The 20,970-nt window shown below is 33.4% G+C and overlaps 1 protein-coding gene across 6 annotated transcripts in view; it reads left to right on the top strand.

The window, feature by feature from the left end:
• LOC114341142 (afadin) overlaps positions 1-20,970 on the top strand; it is a 1,043,753-nt gene that overhangs the window by 932,350 nt on the left and 90,433 nt on the right. For 5 of the 6 annotated variants that reach the window (XM_050658898.1, XM_050658902.1, XM_050658901.1 and 2 more), the window contains 5 exons: positions 7,921-8,222; positions 10,667-10,813; positions 16,590-16,856; positions 17,264-17,615; positions 19,113-19,374. In XM_050658898.1, coding sequence (XP_050514855.1) covers positions 7,921-8,222; positions 10,667-10,813; positions 16,590-16,856; positions 17,264-17,615; positions 19,113-19,374 — 1,330 coding nt within the window. The remainder of the gene's footprint in view (positions 1-7,920; positions 8,223-10,666; positions 10,814-16,589; positions 16,857-17,263; positions 17,616-19,112; positions 19,375-20,970) is intronic. The other variant, XM_050658899.1, reaches the window with a different exon arrangement.

Below are 20,970 nucleotides of genomic sequence, written 5' to 3'. Positions count from 1 at the left end.
CATTTCCAAAAAAAGTCTTTTTTTATATGAGTTCTCAGAAGCTAATACTTTAGTATGTTGATAATCCATTACATGACCCTCTTTGGAAACATGTTCTGCTAAAGCACAACGTTCAGGATGTAGTCTAGAATCACTTTTATGTGAAATTATTCGAGATGATAAAGTTCTCGAGGTGATACCTATATAGCTCATATTACAACTACGACATGGTATATTATAAACTACATTTGAACAAGACAATGCAGGAGTTTTATCTTTCAGTCTAGTAAAAATTGAGTTAATAGATAATGTGATACTATTAGCTATTTTTATGCCACTAATTTGATTAAAGATTCTGCTTAGCTTTGGTGTGATGTTCTTAATGTAAGGGAGTGAAAAATATTTAAAGTTAATGGGTTCCTGGTTTTCTGCAACATTAGTAAGATTATTTAAATTTTGGTTGTTAATATTATTATTATTTGTGTATGAGATTTCAGATGTATTAAAAAGTAATTTCTTTATAAGGGTTTTTGGATAGGAATTGTCAATGAATATATTATATAATATTCTTAGATTTGTATTATGAAATGAGTTGTCTGATATTTTTAAAACCCTTGATTTCATTTGTTTTATTAAATTAACTTTTTGAGAAAATTTATGGTAAGACCAGTAATTCATATACTTGCCTGAGCTTATTGGTTTTTGGTACCAGTCAATCATTAAGGTGTTTGTAGTAGTATTACGAATAAATTTAGTATCTAAGAAAGGTAGAGTACCATTTTCATCTTCTCTTTCTAAGGTAAATTGAATGTAAGGATCATAACTGTTGAAGATGAACAAGATTTCATCCAAGGCATTGGAAGGTAGGCTAAGTATTATGTCATCAACATATTTCTTAATAAAACAAAGGTCAAAAGGTAGTACTGGTATTACTACGTCCAACAAATCGTCCATCACATAACATGCAATAATAGGTGAAATTGTCGCTCCCATAGGAGTACCAAATTTTTGAGAATAATATTGATTATTAAAAGAAAAATATGTGTTATTAAATAAAAAGCTAATTAAATTTAAGAAGGTGTCTTTCTCAATGTTACAGAAATTACGAATAGAAGACCATTTTTTATTAATAGCTCTTAGAGCTGCATCTAAGTAAACATTACTAAAAAGGGAAACAACATCCAAGCTTGCAATAACATAATTAGGTGGAAGTTTAAAGTTGTTGAATTTGTTAGCAATTTCAAAAGAGTCTTTTATGTAGTAATCATTATTAGTGTCATAAGCTTTAGTCAATATATCAGTTAAAAAAGAAGCCAGAAACTGTGTAGGAGCATTAATACAAGCTACTATAGGACGTACTGATAGTGTAGGTTTATGTATTTTAGGAAGAGCATAAAATTTTGGTGAAATACTTAAAATAATTTATAATATACCATGTCGTAGTTGTAATATGAGCTATATAGGTATCACCTCGAGAACTTTATCATCTCGAATAATTTCACATAAAAGTGATTCTAGACTACATCCTGAACGTTGTGCTTTAGCAGAACATGTTTCCAAAGAGGGTCATGTAATGGATTATCAACATACTAAAGTATTAGCTTCTGAGAACTCATATAAAAAAAGACTTTTTTTGGAAATGGCTTTTATCTTTCAAGAAGAAAATTCGATAAACAAAAAATCAGATGTAAGACATCTCAGTGAAATTTATTCTTATTTGCTCACTTTAGACAAAAATAACCAATTTAAATTTAATAATTCAGATTCTTCTTTAATTTGATACATAATTTGTAGATTTTTTCAGTATACTACATAATAATAAAAGACAAGGACTATGAAACAATTTTGCATTTATTAAAACTTTTATATTATCATTTCGCTCTTTTCCTATTTCAAAATTATTAGAAATTTATAACAAAATTGTAATTGGTTCAGTGAATGTGACGTTTCCGTATGAATTCAAAGAAAAATGAATAAACATCCATAACATTTTGTTAGACATTTTGTAAAATGCCAATTAGACATACATAATTTTTTAAAAAATATTTTAGCTTTTATCGCTTTATACTCAGATTTTTATAAGTTTTTATATAGTTTTTACTTTAATTTATATTATTTACTATTTACCAAGACAAAATTTCATTGTTATGTCAGTATTTAACAACTAGGCTCTACATCCTCAAATAATGTAAGTACCAAAACATATAAATAATTTTTTAGTAAGGTTGTTCTGTGATATGCGGTGTTTATAGTGAGAGTATTAGCTCTGCATTTCTCAGAGCAATATTTTGTTATTTTTGTGTTTCTAGGGATCCTAGACACCTAGTTTAGTGAGAGAAAACTATGGTGTTTTGGATTTTTGATGGCACAAAGATAACAATTTTTATTGATTTTAGTTAGACTAATTGTTAAATACTGTATATTTATATTTGTAGTTTCCTGAAGATGATAATAAACATTATCGAAAACTTGGAATTATTATAAAGAGTTTTCTTTGAGATTGCTGCTACCCCAATATTTCAACCTTGTTATATATATATATATATATATTTAAAAACATAAGATGTAGATCTTTGAAACACACTCAGTGATCAAAAGATCCAAGGTTAATGGTTTAACGACCACTCGTACGAAATTAAACAGATGAAATAGAGAATGTGGAAAAATCCCCTTACGAACAATTCACACATCCACCACTTCAGGCTATCTATTTCATCTGTTTGATTTCGTACGAGTGGTCGTTAAACCATTAACCTTGGATCTTTTGATCACTGAGTGTGTTTCAAAGATCTACATCTTATGTTTTTAAACATATATTTTACTTACTTTAAGTAATTAGGGAATTAAAACTTGAGACTGTCATTGTGGGAATTGCCGTAGATTTACGCACCTTCTATGTCTAGGTCTCGAATGTTGTTTTTTGATTGGAATGTGTCTAAAGATATTCAACCTCTCATCTTTACTGATGAGCCCAGAGAGGTTGAAGAGGGCGAAACACATTACATTATTTTGACGACGTTTCGGCAAGATCTCACTTGCCATTGTCAAGTCAGGTAGTTCCGCTTCTCGCTGTTGCTTGAAGTAGACTAAATTTTTATTCACGATACCGTAACTTATATAGTTGATCCTGATGTATTTGCTTGACCTGCGCGTCTCTTGGATCTTGTGATTGGTCCAGTATATGTTGGGGGGTCTGGAAGGGTGACACGCGTAAATGTCGCTGCTTGATTTATTTTGGTCTTTTTCTTCAGTATCGTTTTCCATGTTGTAGGAAGCCGTTGCGCATCATCTCTTTGGTTTAGACCGTTGGGATTTCTTTCGATTTCTATCGATTCTCTGATTTCACGTTTTCTTTTTATTTCTATGTTAGCTAACATCGTTGTTTGGTTCAGGTTTATTGTATGTCCTGTATTTGCGACATGTTGTGCAAGGGATGACGTGGTTTCTCCCTTTTCCATGGCATTTCGGTGTTCTTCTCGTCTTACATGGATTCTTCGGTTGGTCTGTCCAATGTACGACTTTCCACAATCCCCACACGGAATCTCGTATACTCCTTGACTTTCTAACGATATTGACCAACCGAAGAATCCATGTAAGACGAGAAGAACACCGAAATGCCATCGAAAAGGGAGAAACCACGTCATCCCTTGCACAACATGTCGCAAATACAGGACATACAATAAACCTGAACCAAACAACGATGTTAGCTAACATAGAAATAAAAAGAAAACAGAAACCAGAGAATCGATAGAAATCGAAAGAAATCCCAACGGTCTAAACCAAAGAGATGATGCGCAACGGATTCCTACAACATGGAAAACGATACTGAAGAAAAAGACCAAAATAAATCAAGCAGCGACATATACGCGTGTCACCCTTCCAGACCCCCCAACATATACTGGACCAATCACAAGATCCAAGAGACGCGCAAGTCAAGCAAATACATCAGGATCAACTATATAAGTTACGGTATCGTGAATAAAAATTTAGTCTACTTCAAGCAACAGCGAGAAGCGGAACTACCTGACTTGACAATGGCAAGTGAGATCTTGCCCTCAATATCGCCCAAATTGGCGTTTGGTAACTTTTGGCGTTCAGCCGTCGATATGCATGTGGAATGAAATTTTTTGTGTTGCTTTCCTTAGCCCCCTGTATCATAGGAATAGGATTTCTTTTCCGAATACGCTGTTTTAAAGTATCATATAGATGCTATAATCGAATTTAAATCTGATATGGGCTATATGCTGGCCAGTATAATTTTTAACCTTACTTAACCTAATTTTAAAGGTATTCGCAAATACCTCCCAACAAAATGTCAGATTTTAAAACAAAAGCGGATGTACCCCAGGTGAGTATAGCGAGAAATCGAAACTCTCACACTGATTTATCAGTCTGTCCCAAGGATTCTGGGGGGGACAAAAAACTGACGACGCGAAAGACGAAAAAACCTCTAACACTCTTTATCTGTACCTACAATGCCAGAACATTATTATCTGAAGAAAAAGTCACTGAAATGGAAATCGAGATGTCAAAAGTAAAATGGGATATCATTGGAGTCAGTGAAGTAAGACGACATGGAGAAAACCTGACAACACTAAAATCAGGGCATATATTTTATAGTATAGGTAGTGAAACCGAATCAGTCGGGGGAGTTGGATTCTTTATACACAAAAGACTTGCAAATGACATAGTGATTACAAGAAGTATATCCACAAGAGTAGCCTATTTAATCGTAAAGCTAAACCGAAGGTATAAAATAAAGATTATTCAGGTATACGCACCAACAACGAACCATCCGGATGAGGAGATTGAAGACTTCTACGATGACATCTCAACGGCACTGAAAGAAACACCAACACATTACACGATTATATGCGGCGACTTTAACGCAAAGATCGGTCTAAAGCAGGATGAACAGGAAACAGCACTAGGTAAATTTGGATCCAAAGGCAGAAACGAGCGTGGCCAAACACTACTAGAATTTCTATTACAACAAAATCTTTACCAGATGAATAGTTTCTTCTCTAAAAAAGATCACAGAAGATGGACGTGGAAAAGCCCAGATGGTAAGACCAGAAACGAGATAGACTACATAATCAGTGACAAAAAATATATATTCAACGATGTCACAGTCCTTAATAGCTTTACCACAGGCAGCGATCATAGAATGGTAAGAGCCAAACTAAAATTAGACTTAATAACAGAAAGATCCAAAATGATTAGGAAGAAAGCCAACCCAATATGGATTGACCCAACAAATTTAAATGAATACCAAGGCAATATCAATAAAATCCTACAACAAAATGAATGCATGAATAATGTAGATGCCCTAAACGAAAATATCGTAGAAGCTATTCGAGAGGCTCAAGTAAAATGCTGTCCTAAAAGAAGCCAAGACGAAAAAATAACCATTGAAACAAAGCAACTAATGGAAACTAGAAGAAAAATCAAAGAAAACGAAAGCACTGACGAAGAAGAACTGCGAAAAATAAACAAAGAAGTATCAAAAGCTATAAGGAAAGATTTAAGGAAATTTAAGAATGAAAAAGTCCAGCGGACTATAGAAGAGAATAAAAGTCTGAAAGTCCTGAGAAGGCGGCTAAACAATGGAAAATGCGAAATACACAAACTAAAGAACAAAGAAGGAGTCCCCACATCAAATAGAGAAGAACTACTACACATAGTTGAAGACTTCTATCAAGAACTATATACAAGCCAAAGAGAAGACCAAAAGAATTTAGAAGCCGCTGCATCACGCAAAGTTATCAACCAGGGTTCAGAGCTCATGCCAGAGATCACACTAAGCGAAATCCAGGACGCAATGAAAAGGATGAAAAACAACAAAGCGCCAGGAGAAGATGGAGTCGTAATAGAAGCTATAAAGATGGGTGGACGTGTCCTTCTCAACCAAATAAAAATTTTGTTTAACCTTTGTCTAACAGATTGTTGCATACCGGAAACATGGAACAATGCAGTAACAATTTTACTACACAAGAAAGGAGACAAGGCGCACCTAGAAAACTATAGACCAATCAGCTTATTGAACCACATCTATAAAATGTTTACCCGAATAATTACGACAAGACTAGAAAAAAAGTTAGATTTCTACCAACCCCGAGAACAAGCTGGATTCCGCTCAAAATTCGGAACGAACGATCACCTACAAACAGTAAAAACCTTAATAGAAAAGTCGATAGAATATAACAAACCACTGGTACTTATCTTCGTAGACTTTCACAAAGCCTTCGACACTGTGGAATTAGACAGCATTATAACTGCTCTGAACAATAGTAGAATAGATTACCGGTTTACAAAGTTAGTGCAAACATTATACCAAAACGCCACAATGCGTGTAAAACTACATGATACTACCAGAGAAATTCATATCAAGCGAGGTGTGAGACAGGGCGACACTCTCTCACCTAAATTATTTATAGCGGTCCTCGAATACGCCTTTAAAATGCTAAAGTGGGAAAATAGAGGAATAAAGATAGATGGAGAAATGCTCAATCATCTGCGTTTTGCCGACGATATAGTACTTATTACCGAAGATCTGGGTGACGCACAACAAATGCTACTAGAGTTAGAAAACGTGTCTTCAACAATAGGTCTAAAAATGAACATCAGTAAGACCAAATTTATGACAAATTTAGTTCCCAGCGAACACCTAACCATCCAAAATCAAGTGGTAGAATTGACAGAAAAGTACATATATCTCGGTCATGAAGTCAGAATAGGCAAGGACAATCAGACCTGCGAATTTCAACGACGAATAACACTTGCTTGGGCGGCGTATGGATCACTAAGAGACATCTTTAAGAGCAACATCCCGACAGCTATGAAACGGAAGACATTTGACCAATGCGTTCTTCCTATTATGACATACGGAGCAGAAACTCTCACGCTCACAAAAACAACAGCACTAAAAATGCGAGTGGCACAAAGGCGCATGGAAAGATCGATTCTCGGCGTGACAAAAAAAGACAAAATAAGGAACCAAGACTTAAGGAAAAGAACAGGTATCACTGATGTCGTTGAACGTATAGCCAAGCTGAAATGGAATTGGGCAGGTCACATAGCGCGACTGAAAGACTCACGATGGACCAGAAAACTAATTGACTGGCGCCCAAGAGAAGACAAACGCAGCAGAGGACGACCACCAACACGCTGGATGGACGACATTAAACGAATATCCAAGAAATGGCAACAAGAAGCACAGAACCGTGAAGAGTGGCGAAGAATGGGAGAGACCTATGTCCAGCAGTGGACAGAAGAGGTTGTATGATGATGATGATAATTTTTAAATTGAATCTCATCTTGGTAAGTACACTATGCTAACGGCATAAAGACGTGCATTAGCAGTAATATGTCATATCCAATATGATTTTCAAATAACAAAACATGATCTTCTAAAATTTTTTCAATGTACATATCAGTTGGCATCTGTCTCATCACCTCCACGTGTTCGGTATGTCCTTTCAAAGCAATACCGCTTTGTAGCACTATGCCGCCACCACCAAAACTAACGCTCTGTATGAGGTTACAACTGACGTACATTCATATACATTTTAATACATTTTTATACATAGAGCCATATTGAATTTTTATATTATGACTATCTGGATCCACCACTTTTTTTTAATTACTCATTTAAAAATAACAGTATTATGCTTTCCATTCTAATAACAGGCAAAAAACGGTTATGTACATATACATGCACAATGCATGCACATAATAAAAATAGTTTACCTGTATTTGTTTCGAGGTTTCTGTCATTCAGACTGTGGAAAGTTTCTTGAATGTTTTTTGGCAATGCTGACAGGTTCATCATACGAGTGATGGTACATATTTCTTCTTACATATGCCACGTCACAAGTAGTAATAATTGAAGGCAGATTGCCTTAAACTACTCGGTATGTCTAATCTTTATGTATCTTTCAGGTCGGTTCTGCTAACGGTATCGGTCTCCAACTCTACGGGCCCCATATTCAACCACGGCACTGTGTGATCACAATAAATGCAGCTGACGGTCTAACATCACTGACACCCTGCCATGCCGACGCCCACACCTACGTCAATGGACAACGCATCCACCAAACAACCATTTTACAGCAAGGCAGCTTCGTGAAGTTTGGTCACAGCAACACCTATAGATTCCTAGATCCTGCTTGGGAAGATAGGATAAAACCAACTTTCGGCAGCTCTGGTGGATTGGATACAGTGGGAGGCAGGATGTATGAAAGGTAAGTTTTGAGTACTATTAGTTGGTGCTCGAATTTAATTTGTTTTTTACTTAAAATGCACTACTTTTTATGTTTCATGCTAACACATTTTATGCTAATATTATATATGCGTTAGACTTTTTGTTGTAATATGACACTACTAATAAAAAAAAAGAAAAATGAACGTTTGAACAACTGTATATTTAAAAACAAAAAAGTTAAACAGAAAACCAAAAGACCACATAGAAGAATCCTAATTTATAAGGAACTTAATATAACTAAAGAAACTCACTTGAGTTCAAAGATGAATGTTGTTCCTACATAGAACACACATAAAATTTGTAATGATTGGTACCTACGGTTACGTGACCACATAATAAACAAATCACAAAGTGATAAAGACTCAAAGATGCCATCCCATTCCTACACCGTTATTAGGCGTCAACTCCCTTCGGTAGGGATCTGTGGAGGAGCATCACCAAGCCAAAAGCCCTTATCCCTTGCCGAACCACTCCTCCATAGGCCGATCAGAGATCTAGAGAATATAAAAGCATTGCGCCAATACAAGTCGAAAAAGGAATATCGGTTATTGGGACCATGTAAGTTTGGAAGAGCGACACCTAGTGTCATAGCATCAGCAACATTTTTAGCACTTTTAATTATATTGGTCAATTATATTAGTCCTGGTTACCGGATAATAATTGTCAAGGCCATAGCCCAAAAAAATAATAAGAAGAAAAAGTAAGATTGAGGTTATGTTATTAAAAGGAAACATTGTATGCAGTAAATAAAATTAATTATTAAAATGCAGTACTACAAGCAAAATGCAATTAATTAAATTCACCTTAACAATTGCATATCATATCAATATTGTGGAGCAACATATAATTTTTACAATTTATAACACAGCATTTGCGAAATCCCATTTTCTTCAATGACAGTAGGTATGAAATATACGTCAATTTGACTTGACACTTTCAATTGACAATATGAATTATTTAAGAAATATGTTAAGAAAGTTGCAAGATTTATCCGCTACCCGCGCATGATCGGTCCTGGTATCCTCTCCAAGTACTTGCACACAGCGAATATAGGCAAGCGGTCATGTGGACGAATCGCATTCACTTGTAGGTATTGTAAATGATCTAGTGTCAATGGTTTAGAGATCCTGGCAAAAAACAAAAAGGCTAACATAGTAGTTTAAAAGTCTAAATAAATCTGTTAATTAGACTGGAATACGCTGTTGTGTCGACGCTGTTGTGTCGGATCAAACTATGGATGAGAGATTCATATATGGCAAGATAGATCTACTCAATATATCCCTACCGGATGACGATTAAAATCCGACATATAGATAGATAAAAAAGCAATAAGCAAACAAAGCAGAAGGTGCGCTAGACATTTAAAAAAATCTGAAATGGAGCCTTCTTCTTCTTCCTGTAGTGCCTATCCGTTTCGAATGTTGGTGATCATCATGACAAACTGTCCGCTGCACACTGCTGCTCTGAAAATATTCGTGGTTGTTGTGCTGAACTACGTACGTGTATTGATCAGCCATGGCCTGCCTGGTCCACGTTTTCCTTATACTTTTCCTGATGTTACCGAGGTATTAAATTTTGGCTGCTTTTATTGTGGTTAACCTTTTTCTTTTATATTTCAATTAATCTAATTATGATGAAATAGTTGATGATATACGTTACTTGACAAAAAAAGGAGAAAAAATTAGCATGGTTCGGTCATATAACACGGATGAGCAGTAACAGAAAAGTGAAAAGAGTATGTCAGAGAGAAGGTCAGACTAATAAAAGAGTGGAACAGCGAAATTGCAGAGATATTACAAAATATGGGCAAATCTTAATGTCTTAACAGTACAACGAAAACAGAAGATTAATATAGCACTAGGTCGATAATAGATCTTTTATAGATCTGAAACAGGGCTGATGGTAGAATACACAAAAAGAAAATTAGAAGTTTTTGAAAAAAAACCAACTGTTCAAAAACTGTTCTCCAGGCAATCTGACGATGGGCTCGTCATATAGTGAGGATTAATGGTAAGTGATTGCCAAGAAGAGCTCTGGAAAGTAAAATTCAGGGCTAAAGATCAAAACGGGGACACGTAATGGGAGATCGAAGTAAACGCGGAATTACACAATTTGCTGAATGTCAGATATGTTGAGGTGAGCGGCACGGGACCGCCTATATAGGGAGAGATTACATGTATTAGCCAAGTCTCAATTTGGGCCTTAGCGGATTGGAAGGAGATGTACACGTGACAAACTCCATTATCTTTCATACATCTTTAATGTATATTTTCATGTAGTTTGTCGAAATATTTCTTATAAAATCGATACACTTGTAGTGTATCATGTGCACGATTACTTATGTTATTTTTACTAGCATTTAGCTTATTATTTTAGTTTTGTGCTGTTTCTACTTTTTTGTTTTGCTTTTTTTTACACTCGCAGTCGCTCTCCACGTGCTTTGAGTCCGACAGATCAGTCTAGGGAAAACATAGAAACTACTTTCGATTTGGATGGTAATGTGGAGACAATTTCTACTGCCAGTGGGGCCAGAGAGGACAACAGATCGTTAGGGTCGTCCTCTGAAAATAGGTAAGTGTTTTGATAACGGTTTTGATAGAAAACAAAAAGAAATAAAGATAAACTAAGGTAATTTCGAAGGAAAACTTTTTTCAGTTAATCGATGTAGTTGTATTCTTTATATGGAATAATTAACAAAAAAACATGCATGTAAATATTTTGTAGTCAATTAATTATGCTCACATCGTAGCTATAAAAGGCTTTAAGTGTAAATGTGTAGCACAACTAAAATGTATGTGAAAATTTAACATTCATTACGCTGTATTATAACCCGAGTGACATACTGATGCGATTTACTAGTAAATGTGTGGTGTTAACGTTATTTCACAAACGAATTTGTTCGGCAACACTACAAATTTAGGAGAGGTTTTGTTGAAAAGTTAGTCTATGTATATATCAAATTATAAATTATATCTTAGTTATTTATATACTCATGGACAAAATATTGCACATTTTGAAATTATCATGTGAAGTGAATTTTTTTGTGCTGCAATCCTTAGCCCCCAGTGTTATACTAGTAGGATTTCTTTTCCGAATGCTGCGATGTTTTAAAGTGTCATGTAAATGCTCGATCGGATTTAAATATGATATGAGCTATATGGTGGCCAATATAATTTTTAAATTGAATCTCATCAGGGTCCGGATTCACTATTCTAATAGTGAATCTATGACATGTTCTTCTAAAATGTTTTTAATGTAACGGGTGTCCCAATAAGAATGGCGCTCGGCCATATCTCAGGAACCGTTATAGGACAGCTTTGGGAAAAAAATTTATAAGAAAAGTTGCCTCGAGAAAAGCCTGGAAATTATTTTCATAATTGTAAGTCCACCGCTAGAGGGCGTAATTGAATATCAAAAATTAAAAAATCGAAATTTTACAAAATTTGCCTAAATGAAAGGACACTGGAAATCCGATTATCGTATTCTTTATAAAATTCTGCGCATATTTTATTTTACAAGTTTAAAACCTGTGCAAATAAGAGGTAGGGGTGAGTGGGAACCTTTTTATGAAAAAATCGCTGTAAGTCCGGTTCTGCTTAATCAATTTTTGCAAACTTGGTCTTGTTGAAAACAGCTGTTTTTCGTCAATGTAATAGATATAATTTGGAAACAGCCTATTACGTAATATTCCGGCTAGGAGGCGCTATTTATTTTATTTTTAGAAATCTAGTTTTCTTTGGAAAATATTAAATACAAGTATGTATTTTTTTCCTGTATTACAAAATTAGACCAAATTAGCAACAGAACACCGAAAACCGCATGTCTATACTTTTTTTCTCTATCGAGATATCTTAAGAAACGTGTAAATTTTAAACATAACTGTTGCTGTCATATAAGTGGAAATATATAGAAGCAAGCAGTGTGTTATGGAAAAAACAAAGAAACATTTTCCAGATGTCACCGTATATAATAAATCAAAACAAAATATGAAAAACTCTACTACTGGGGTGACGTCTTTGGGGATATTTCATTGCATATATTCTAGTCGCAACAGTTGCATTTTTTATGCATTCAAAGAATGTGGCTATCATGTCAAATGCTTCTTAGTTTGTAAGTATCATCTTGAATTTCACTCTGTATAAATTTTATATAAAATTTAATAGAAACAAACCGCAACAAACCATCAATGCACAAATTTTTATGTTTTACTGATTTGACACATAATTTGACACATGATGACTTCTTGAAGTTAATACTTCTAATAGTTTCCATAGCACACTACTTGTTTCCACTTTGACTTCCTTAACTTAGTTTACCGGTGACAATAACAGTTATGTATTTATCTTAGTTGGGAATAGGATAATTGATATTAAAATATAATGAAATAAAAATTAAAAATTTGTGTAGAAAATCTGACGTTTTTACATTTTCTACGATTCATCGAGAGAAAAGCAAATGCGCGGAGGCAACAATTCATAAAAATTTACATATTAACGCTATTTTTTTGGTATTATTTTAAGTATTAAAATTAGTGTAATATTTAAATAAAAATAAAATTAAACTGTTTAAAATATATTTATTTCGTTAAAATCATAATAATACTTCTTACTCGCGTACAAAGCGTACTCTTTTTTGTTATATTTTATAGTGTTATTTGTCTTATTCTTGTTTTGATTCATTATATACGGTGACATCTGGACAATGTTCCTTTGTTTTTTTTTCATAGCACACTACGTGCTTCTATATATTTCCACTTATATGACAGCAACAGTTATATTTAAAATTTACACGTTTCTTAAGATATCTCGAGATAGAAAAAAGGTATCGACATGCGATTTTCGGTATTCTGTTGCTAATTTGGTCTAATTTTGTAATACAGGAAAAAAAATACATACTTGTATTGAATATTTTCCAAAAAAAAACTAGATTTCTAAAAAAAAATTAATAGCGCCTTCTAGCCGGCATATTACGTAATAGGTTGTTTCCAAATTATAACTATTACATTGACGAAAAAGAGCTGTTTTCAATAAGACCAAGTTTGTAAAAATCTATTAAGCAGAACCGGACTTACAGGGATTTTTTCATAACAAGGTTCCCACTCACCCCCACCTCTTATTTGCACAGGTAGACTTAAACTTGTGAAATAAAATATGCACAGAATTGTATGAAGAATACGATGATTGGATTTCCAGTGCCCTTTCATTAGGCAAATTTTGTAAAATTTCGATTTTTTAATTTTTGATATTCAATTACGCCCTCTAGCGGTGGACTTACAATTATGAAAATAATTTCCAGGCTTTTCTCGGGGCAACTTTTGTTATAATTTTTTTTTTCCCAAAGCTGTAGTATAAACGGTTCCTGAGATATGGCCGAGAGCCATTCTTATTGGGACACCCGGTACATACATGTCAGCTATCATTCACCCAATCACCTCCACAAGTTAGCTATGTCCTTTCCAAGAAATACCACTTCATAGTACTATGTCGCCACCAGCAAAATTAGGCAATTATTGAGGTTAAAACTGCCATATCGTTCACATGGGAGCATGATTGACAAAACTTCGTCTACATGAGTTGTTGGTGAACGTTATGTCAGTTGTAACCTCACACGGAGCGTTAATTTTGGTGCTGGCGGCATGTGATATGGAATGGTATTTCTTGGAAAGGACATACCGAACTTGTGGAGGGGATTGGGTGAATGACATCTGACATGCACCATGTATAATTAAAATATTTTAGAAGATCATGTTTTGTCATTTGTCAGCCATATTGGATATGACAGATTCGTGCATTAGCACGAAACGTGTTAACGCACGTCTTCATGTCGCTACGATCGTGAATACTTACCTTGATGAGATTCAGTTTAAAAATTACATATATTGGCCACCTATAGCCCATATTACATTTAAATCCAATCGAGCATTTATATGACACTGTCAGTGGCGTAGCTAGTCTCACAGGGCCCCTATCAAAGTTTGTCGCGGGGCCCTTTTCCACGATAGTGCTAAAAAAATCTTCAACAAAAGCAGCAAAAACGGGTGTATAGAATAGAATAGAAATATACTTTATTGTTACTGAAAATTTTACAATTTTATGGACAAAGCGTAGGTACAAAGAGTAGGAAAAAAACAACAACAAATACAGTTTACTGAAATTACACAAATTGTCAATATTATTACAAAATAAAAGATATTTAAATAAAACAGAACAATACAGGGTGTTTCGTTAATAATTGGAAATATTTTAACTGTGGATTCCTGGGCTCAAAATATTACTGTTTAACCCAAATCACCTACTCCGAAAAGGCTTCCTAAGGGAGCTGGAGCTCTTTAAAGATGGTGCCTTTTATATTAGTTTTTTTGAAATACCTCTAGAACACATCTATTTAGAAAAACTAAAACTGGTACGGCTATTTATCTTCCAGAGATAAATCTATTTCATAAATTGTGAATTTCTAGTACCGGTCATATGCGTCCTCTTTGGGTAGGGCAAAGGTTATTTTATCGCATTACCTTCACTCTTTAATTTTTAAGCATTTTTAACACTGGATTATTAAATTGTGTGGTATTCTAGTACTAAAAGTTACTCTTACTTTACGTCGGTAGGCTACACCGTTTTCTAGAAAAATCAATTTGAAATGTTTTCGTTTTTGATTTTGATCAAAATTTAAAAAAAAATTCAAAAAAACGGTGTATTTAATTGACCTAAAGCAAGAGTAATTTTTATTACTTCATAATTAATAATCTAGTGTCAAAAATGTTTCAAAATTAAAGACACAAAAAATAATGCGATAAAATACTTGTTGACCTACTCAAAACGGACGCATATGACCGGTACTAGAAATTCGCAATTGATGAAATCGATTCATCTCTGGAATAAACGTACCAATTTTCGTTTTTTGTTTTTATAGTTTTTTTTTAAATGTTCCTCACATTAAAAAAAACACAAAATTTTCAAATCGACATTTCCAGAAAACGGTGTATTCTACCAACTTAAAGCAACAATACCTTTTATTACTAGAATGCCTCATAATTTAATATTCCAGTGTCAAAAAGGCTTAAAAGTTACAGATAAAAAAGGAAGATAAATAGGCATACCAGTTTTGGTTTCTCTAAATAGAAGAGTTCTGGAGATAATTAAAAAAACTAATTAGAAGACGTCTTTTTCAAAGAGCTCTCTCTAGCTTCTGTAAGAAGCATTTTCAGACTAGGTGATTTGGGTTAAATCTTAATACATATTTTGAGCCCAGGAATCTACAGTTAAATTATTTCCAATTATTAATGAAACACCCTGTATATTGCAAAATTTAAATAAATTGCAAATTGCATAATACAACCTTAGGAACTAATAAGTTCAGCGTATAACACTCAAATATAGATAATAATAAGTCTAATAAACTCTAATAATCCAAAGTCGAAAAACAGATTTAAATTGAGACTCATTGTTTTAAAACAGATTCAGTTTTTTCAAGACAATGGGGAATAGACATTGAAAAGGAACGTAAACAAAGAAGCTCTGTTCTTTAAGGGCGAGCGACCGGCAAATAGATATACCTAAATACAATTTATAGATAAAGAACAGATTACACGAAAATATACGCAAACAATACAGTGTTTCAATGTTTCAAATTATCAAAGGTAAAGCGATTACAAATATTGCAATTTCGCATTATACATTATACAATGTCTCACACAGCCAACGGTGAATGGACAATAAGAAGTAGCTTGAAAACAAAAAACCTCTGTTATAGAACGGCTAGAGGCAGAAAATAGATAGGTACCGTACATAAATATAGTTTATAATAAAGAATTCATTACACGAAAATGTCGATATATCCCAATAATACAATATGTACACTGTTTCAAAGCTTTTTAATAGTGAAATAATTGCAGAATATTTTGTTCAATTTTTTGAATGGAATTTTGTTTCGACATGCGTTGGGGCCCCTGAATGTTGGGGGCCCCGTATTATTGATACGGCTGATACGGCGGTAGCTACGCCTCTGGACACTGTAAAACATTGCATTCGGAAAATGAATCCTAAACATGTGACACGGGGAGGGCTAAGGATTGCAGCACAAAAAATTTCACTTCACATGATAATTTCAAAATATGCAATATTTTTGAACATGAGTATATTTACCTCTCAGTGAAATAATTATGTTATTATTTTCATTAAAAATATTCATTTCAACCCGATACCACAACACACACTATTTTTTTCGACATACGTTATAAACATACTATATTTTCACTCTCATATTATATAATAGACATGCTGTATAACACTCTCAATCTGCTAAGCTTGGTCACCAGAAGAACCCTAAACACTACTGTTCAATTTTTAAGGTTAAGCGGCCTTGACAGGTATCCCCGTGGTCAAGATCCGATCCTACCGGCAGTACTAGAGTTTCCCGAAGAACCACAGGAACAATTCTTAGCCAGAGTTGTCACCCATTTAGACGTAACAACACCATCATTCCGACTAGCACCTGCCTACACGCTCTACTTGTGCGCGAGGTACAGAGCATCAACGCACTATCGACCCGAACTGACACCAACAGAACGAGCTCACAAATTAACTTTGTTGTTGCAGCATGCAGCCCTACTAATACGGTGAGTTCTTCTAACTAATAAGTTTTACAGAATTTTGATTTTATTTTTTACTGTTTGTTGTCGAATAACACCTCTTTTCATAATATTTTAATACCTGCAGAAAGAAATATTTAGCGAATTGTAAACAGTAAAATTATAGTATTGTATAGTAAAATTGTAACAGTAAAAGTAGGTATATTGTATAATATATTATAATTGAATATACTTATTTTGTTTATGAATCTAATAAATTTACATAAATATTCGCTTTAATGCAAATCTTTACAACAAACAATTAAAAACTTGTCGTAACAATGTACAGCATTGTATTGTTTTTTAGAAATAATTTTTACTTTAGTGTTTTTGAAAAAATGGAATAGAATTTTATTAGAACAATTAATGGGCTAACAAGATACTTTTTACAACAGGCATACAGTACAGGACCGCAGTACAGAAAGCACATCTCAAGCCTTCTGGTTAGCTAATGCGAGCGAATTGCTACATTTCTTGAAATCCGACCGACACGTTAGCGCTTTCTCCGTACAAGCGCAGGACACTCTTGCCGATGCTGTCCAACTTGCCTTTAAGAACCTTGTTGCCTGTTTGACAGACGAACTGAATTCAGCGTTGACTTACTTGATGTCAGTAACAGGAGATGACCATCCCAGAGAGGTTATCAACGTCCTAAGCGGTGCTATGAATCTGTTAAGGAAATGTAGAGTCAACGCTGCGTTGACGATACAATTGTTTTCCCAGTTATTTCATTGGGTGTCGGCAAAGGTAAGTTCTGACATATCAGTATATTCAAAAATTTAGAATTTGATTTAGAAATTTTTATAAATGCTGTTAAATGAAATAGCTGAGACATTATTGCCAAAGTCTATTGTTAATTGTTCAACAGGGTGTAACAAAAATACAGGTCATAAATTTAATCGCATATTCTGGGACCAAAAACAGTTCGATTGAACCTAACTTACCTTAGTATAAATATGCACATAAAAAAGTTACAGCCCTTTGAAGTTACAAAATGAAAATCGATTTTTTCCAATATATCGAAAATTCCTAGAGATTTTTTATTGAAACTAGACATGTAATACTTTTATGGCAGGAGTATCTTACAAAAAAATTATAGTAAAATGTTGACACCCCATAAAAATTTTATGGGGGTTTTGTTCCTTTAAACCCCCCAAACTTTTGTGTACGTTTCAATTAAATTATTATTGTGGTACCATTAGTTAAACACAATGTTTTTAAAACTTTTTTGCCTCTTAGTACTTTTTAGAAAAGTCAGTTTTTATTGAGATATTTTGAATATTAGTCAAATCCACCACATATTTTTAAATGGTTAAGTACGATTATGGAGACTTGGTAATCGTATGAAAATTTATTTATAATTTACATTTTTAGGCATATTTTGAACCATATTAAAAAAGAAGCCACATCTTGATAAAAGGTGCCTTATCGAAAAAATACCAAGAGACAAAAAAGTTTTAGAAACATTGTGTTTAACTAATGGTACCGCAGTAATAGTTTAATTGGAACGTACACAAACATTTGGGGGGTGTAAAGGAACAAAACCCCCATAAAATTTTTATGTAAACATATTAAAAAACAAGCCGCAACTCGATAAAAACTGCCTTATCGAAAAAATACTAAGAGGCAAAAAAGTTTTAAAAATAGTTAGTTTAACTAATGGGACCATAATAATAATTTAATTAGAACGTAAACAAAAGTTTGGGGGGTTTAAGGGAACAAAACCCCCATAAAATTTTTATGGGGTGCACAAATTTCACTATAATTTTTCTTTAAGATGTTCTTGCGATAAGAATGCCACACGCCCATTTTCAATAAAAAATCTCGAATAGTTCTCGATATATTGGAAAAAATCGATTTTCATTTTATAACTTCAAAGGGCTATAACTTTTTTTATGTGCACATTTGTATTAAGGTAAGTTAGGTCCAATCGATCTATTTTTGGTCCCAGAATATGTGATTTAATTTATGACCTGTATTTTTGTTACACCCTGTATAAAAGGATTCAAAAGTTGTACACTTCAAAGTCTTAACTGTAGACTAGCTACTCGAAGTAATAGATATTTTGATCGAATTGAGACTTTTTGCATGCATTATTGAATACAAAAATCTATTGTTAAGCTATTGTTACTATTGATAGCCTTTTACTTTCACTAATTGGGCTATTGCAATTTCTTGTTACTTTTTTTGCTTTCTATTTCTCTATTTAAATACAATCTGATAATAAGAATCTTGACATTTTAGGCTTTATCTAACGTCATCAGCAACGCCAATCTCTGCACTCGAAGTTTTGGGCAAAAGTTATTCAACAGGTTGAGAAATCTTCAAGCGTGGACAGAGTCCCAAGGACTGGAATTGGCGGCCGAATGTCATCTTGCAAAAATAGTACAATGTGCCCATCTACTCCAAGCGCCAAAGTACGCCCCGGAAGATCTAGCCAATCTTTCGGCGGTGTGTTTTAAATTGAATTCCATGCAGTTGGGAGCTCTCCTAATGCAGTACAAAGGTAATTAGTTATTTAGTAATCAGTATGTTTCTTATACATTGAATAACTCTTCATACCCCAGGCTGTGGGTGAAAAAACGTGATATAATTCAGGAATTTTTGAAAACTATCAGGTGTTGTAAAGGACGATGCCAGGAATAACTTCTACTAAAATGTAACCAAAAATATTGTGCGCTTTTTTTTTAATTGCGATTTTCATTTGTTAAATTTGCAATTTTTATTAATTTTTAATTTTGTAGCTTAGGATATTGATTTTAGAGAAAAACTTTTTAATAGAAAGTTGTAGTAAATTAAAAAACCTACAAATTGAGGTACGGTAAGTTTAATTTGGTTAATTGGTTATTGCAAAACAGCCTGCGAAAGGTCCAAAATGACCGTTTTTTACAATTGCATTATTTATTGTACAAACAATTTTTTTTTATTTTTTAAAGCTTTAAATGAAGATCTTTCGATTCCAAACATAAAAAAAATTTTAAAGCCAGATTAACGAATTTCTTGCTTAGATATTATAAATTGTTTATCCCAGGAGGTCAAATGTCGAAGGCTATAACTTTTTGAAAAAAAATCGTAGAAAGTTAGTGAAACATCCAATCTCCTTTGAAAGAGTTATATTTTCATATTCTGATGTAAATAAATGCGTAAAACAATTGTAAACCTCTAATTTTTGGATTTGAAAATAAGGGGGCAAATTTCGTTATAAACATTTAGAGCTGAAGCGGCCCTGTACATCCTATGAGTTTTTAACTTACATATTATTGTTGCTGAAGATGAAGCGAAGATTTATAAAAAAATAAAAAATTTCTACGACCAACTGAAGCCGAGATAATTTTTGGGTTTGAAAATAAGGGGGCAAATTTCGTTATAAACATTTAGAGCTGAGGCGGCCCTGTATATCCTATGAGTTTCTAACTTACAGATTATTGTTGCTAAAGACGAAACGAAGATTTATAAAAAATTAAAATGTTCTACAACCAACTGAAGCCGAGATAATTGTTTTTTTTTTCTTAAATCATAGTGCCTTTATTTATAATAATTAAGAATTTATTTTACAGTCATTGACTAAAGAAAGACTTATGTTATCTTAAAATAAAAATTATTATAAAATAGAATTACATTTAATTATTAAAAATTATTTTTTAAATCGGTGCTTTTGCAAGCGGCCGAATTTTGCAAATCGCCCGGCTCGCTTCAAATCCGCGCGCTCGGAAAATGTTTACGTAACTTGTATTAAATTTTGACAGAAAACAATTTAATAATATTACCATTATGATATACAGTCTATTTACCACTGTATTTGTTTTTCTTGATAAACTTTTATATGTGAAATCCAAAAAGAATAGTCACTACAAGAAGAAAAAGTTTTATATTGTATATTATAGTAAGAAGTAACATTATTATTATTATATTTATATAACAATGAAAAAATTCAAATATAGTTATAATATATTTCATATATATGTATCATTTTTGTAATATTATTTCTTCAGAAATGAAATTTCACATATAAAGTTTATCAAGAAAAACAAATACAGTGGTAAATAGACTGTATATTATAATGGTAATATTATTAAATATTTGTACAATAAATAATGCAATC

The sequence above is a fragment of the Diabrotica virgifera genome, chromosome 8, assembly GCF_917563875.1.
Source record: "Diabrotica virgifera virgifera chromosome 8, PGI_DIABVI_V3a".
Classification (NCBI taxonomy): Eukaryota; Metazoa; Arthropoda; class Insecta; order Coleoptera; family Chrysomelidae; genus Diabrotica; species Diabrotica virgifera.
Note: the sequence above shows the minus strand (reverse complement) of the source record. Positions and strands in the feature narration are given on the sequence as shown.